The sequence below is a fragment of the Cariama cristata genome, unplaced genomic scaffold (assembly GCF_000690535.1).
Source record: "Cariama cristata isolate BGI_N322 unplaced genomic scaffold, ASM69053v1 scaffold29368, whole genome shotgun sequence".
Taxonomy (NCBI): Eukaryota; Metazoa; Chordata; class Aves; order Cariamiformes; family Cariamidae; genus Cariama; species Cariama cristata.
This window is the reverse complement of record NW_009632127.1, coordinates 1-2823: the sequence shown is the minus strand read 5'-3', so window position 1 is coordinate 2823 and position 2823 is coordinate 1. Positions and strand designations below refer to the sequence as shown.

The 2823-nt window shown below is 38.3% G+C and overlaps 1 protein-coding gene across 1 annotated transcript; it reads right to left on the bottom strand.

Moving 5' to 3' along the window:
- Positions 1-1851: 1851 nt before the first annotated feature.
- On the bottom strand, positions 1852-2196 carry LOC104166347 (Sjoegren syndrome nuclear autoantigen 1 homolog). The gene has a single exon (XM_009706237.1). The coding sequence runs from the start codon at positions 2194-2196 to the stop codon at positions 1852-1854; it is 345 nt and encodes a 114-aa protein (XP_009704539.1).
- Between the last annotated feature and the right edge of the window lie 627 nt (positions 2197-2823).

Below are 2823 nucleotides of genomic sequence, written 5' to 3'. Positions count from 1 at the left end.
GCAAACAAACCTGTAATTATTGCCTGAGACAGATAATACAAAAAATTAACTGTACTGTTCTCTATAAATGAGCTTTATATGATAGAATTTTTTTCACATATACAATGTCAAGTTCCCTTCCAGATAGTAAGAAGCAGCAGTTTACATATGCAGGTCTAAAAAAGTCCTTGCTCTTTAGTTAATACTTTTTCCTGAGTCCTCCTATTTTGATGTAAATTACTTACTACTACTAGACTAAGGGAAGAGAGAATGCCAAGAAAAATCCAGTCAAATCAATCCCTTTTTTTCCAACTAAAAAATAGCAACATTTTTGTGTTTCACTTCAATGTAAACAAAGTGGTCCTGAATACTGTGATTCTACAATAGCAGTACCCGTAAGATTATCTAATTTTATCACCTCACCATTACTCGAGGGGAGCCAGTGGAAATACCATACAAGTAAATTGTTGATTAGCTCAGTCACACCAATCCCTGATGTAGCATGGCAACCAGGAGAACATAACATTTACGTCACGTTATTGGTGAAGAGCTACTACTGAAACTATTCTCGTCTACATACCCTTTATACTTGCTATACCTGAGACACACACAGTTATGATCAAGTAAGGAGATTACAATTGCACTTCTTTCAATTTAGTTAATTGGTATAGAATGAAGAGTTGAGCTTAAAGTTACTGCTATAACACATGAATGAGCAGGACAAAATGCATGCGTGTGTACACACACACAAACACAGAGGGGTTTAGTAACTACTAGAAATAGAAAACAGGATCAAGTTGAGATTTCTGCCATGCTGTTACCTTCTCCCTGATCTCTAAACTTGGTTCGATTTTAACCTCATCTGTAAGAATGCCTGACAGCTGCAAACTACTTCTAATCTCATTTCCTACTTTCATTTGTATTTATTTCTCACCATTCTAGGTTGTTCACTATTCTTCACAATCTTTTTACAATCTTATTAAAATTATTTAATAGATCAGTATAGAGCTAAAGGGCACTAAAAATAAGGTTTCCAGAAGTTCTATTACTGGCTTTTAGCTAAGATTATCTTCTTTGTCCTTGTATTTAACTCTTACCATTTCTGATTGAATCGCTGTATTTTTTTCAGGATTTCTAGACACTATCAAAATACAGTCATCTTTTCCTTATCCATAAGCAGATTAGTCAGTCCCAGCTTACATGTACTTGCACCAAAACCTGTCTTTCAATATAGTGTGCTTCCTTTCTAAACAAGGCTTTTCAATATTGCTTCAGAAAAGAAGATGCATGAATCACATATAGTCTTATAGTTTAAGCCTCCATGCCCTGCATTAGTCATGTTTTCTCACCTTATCCCTCCGTTATTCTAGACAAGAGATGCTTGTAAACAGGGGCTGTCTTTGTGCATGCATCAGACAGCACTCCAAACTCCTAGAGGAAGCTAGATAGTTGATTTCTATTTGGTCCCTGGCAGTAAAGCCTAAGCATTTGTACACTGAAAAGTAGTAGTAAGTGATCTACTTGCATCCCCTAGTTTACAATCAAAGCCAACCAATAAAACATGAATTTTTTTCCTGTCTTAAGAATAGCCTTGAAGCATCACCATGTCAAAACTGACAGTCTCACATCTGCCTCAACTACCTATTTGCAATACAGATTTGTAGTGTTTAAGTAATTAGATTTTTTTTTTAACAGCAAACAGCAACTTTATTTCATCTACCTTCTACTGCATTTAAAAATAACAATGAAACATACAGAAAGGTTGGAAGAAAATCCCTCTCTGCTTATACTGTTGTTGGAAGGTTTGTGGCTAACCGCGTTTCTCACCTAGTGGAATATTTTAGCACTGTGGAGTCCAAACATTTGACTGTTTCATGTTACACTGGTTTTCACTTCTGGTGTATGCTTTAAGCTTCCAACTTCCTTCTTCAGGACATTAAGTAAAGTTCTAGAACTATCCAAAATCTTCATGTATGCAGCTTCAGTTTCAGCAAGAATTTTATCAAGCTCATTCCGTGAAGCTACCTTTTGGGCCAGGTTTTCAGATACACATTCCAGTTGTTTGCTCAGAACCTGGATTTCATGCTGGAGTTTATTTTTTTCCTCTTCTGCTTGCTGAATTTGTTTGTTCAGCTCTTCTTTTTGCATACATAAATCTTCAATGCATTTCACTAATTCATTATTGTAACCCTGAAGAACAGCTCCCTGCTGAGTCATCCTCTGCTCTCCTCCCTGAGCTCTGCCACTGCTCCCTGAAGTCCTCTCTCAGCAACAGCCTTCTGCACTCTAAAAAAAAACCCAAAAAACACACAACAAAAATCAGAAAGAAAATTTCTGTAAGAGAGTTACTATGAATAATGCTGCACTAGCACAGACAGAGACACGGGGAAAGATCTCTGTTTAAGGTTAATATGCTAGTTCTAAGTTATGCCACATCTATTCCCTTTTCAGGAAGGGGGCAGGACAAAATTCTGCATCTGCACTATAGCTTTATAGAAAACTGGTCTCTCCTATGATACTCTTACGGCAATGCTCAACTCTAGTATCAAAATACTTATATTTTACAATATCTTAATACCATTCTGAATAGATGATGCTTTGTACCTCAGACTTCAAGGGTTTGGTCAGAAACAACCAAATGACCCTTTCCCAGAAGAAGGCTCAGTAGTCACCACCAGCAGCAGCGGCGGCATCCACTCGACGTCTGATGAAGGGGATCTTCCCCGTAAACCGGGCGCCAGGCATCCGCTTCACTCAGAGAGCCCGGGGCCACCTGAAGCAAACCGATCTGGCGCTGTTGGCTACTCACGGGCGCCGGGATGACAATTTTACGCGTATGCCGAG

Bases quoted from the DNA above. Each gene is read 5' to 3' on its own strand.
- LOC104166347 (XM_009706237.1), bottom strand. From the start codon at position 2,196: ATGACTCAGCAGGGAGCTGTTCTTCAGGGTTACAATAATGAATTAGTG.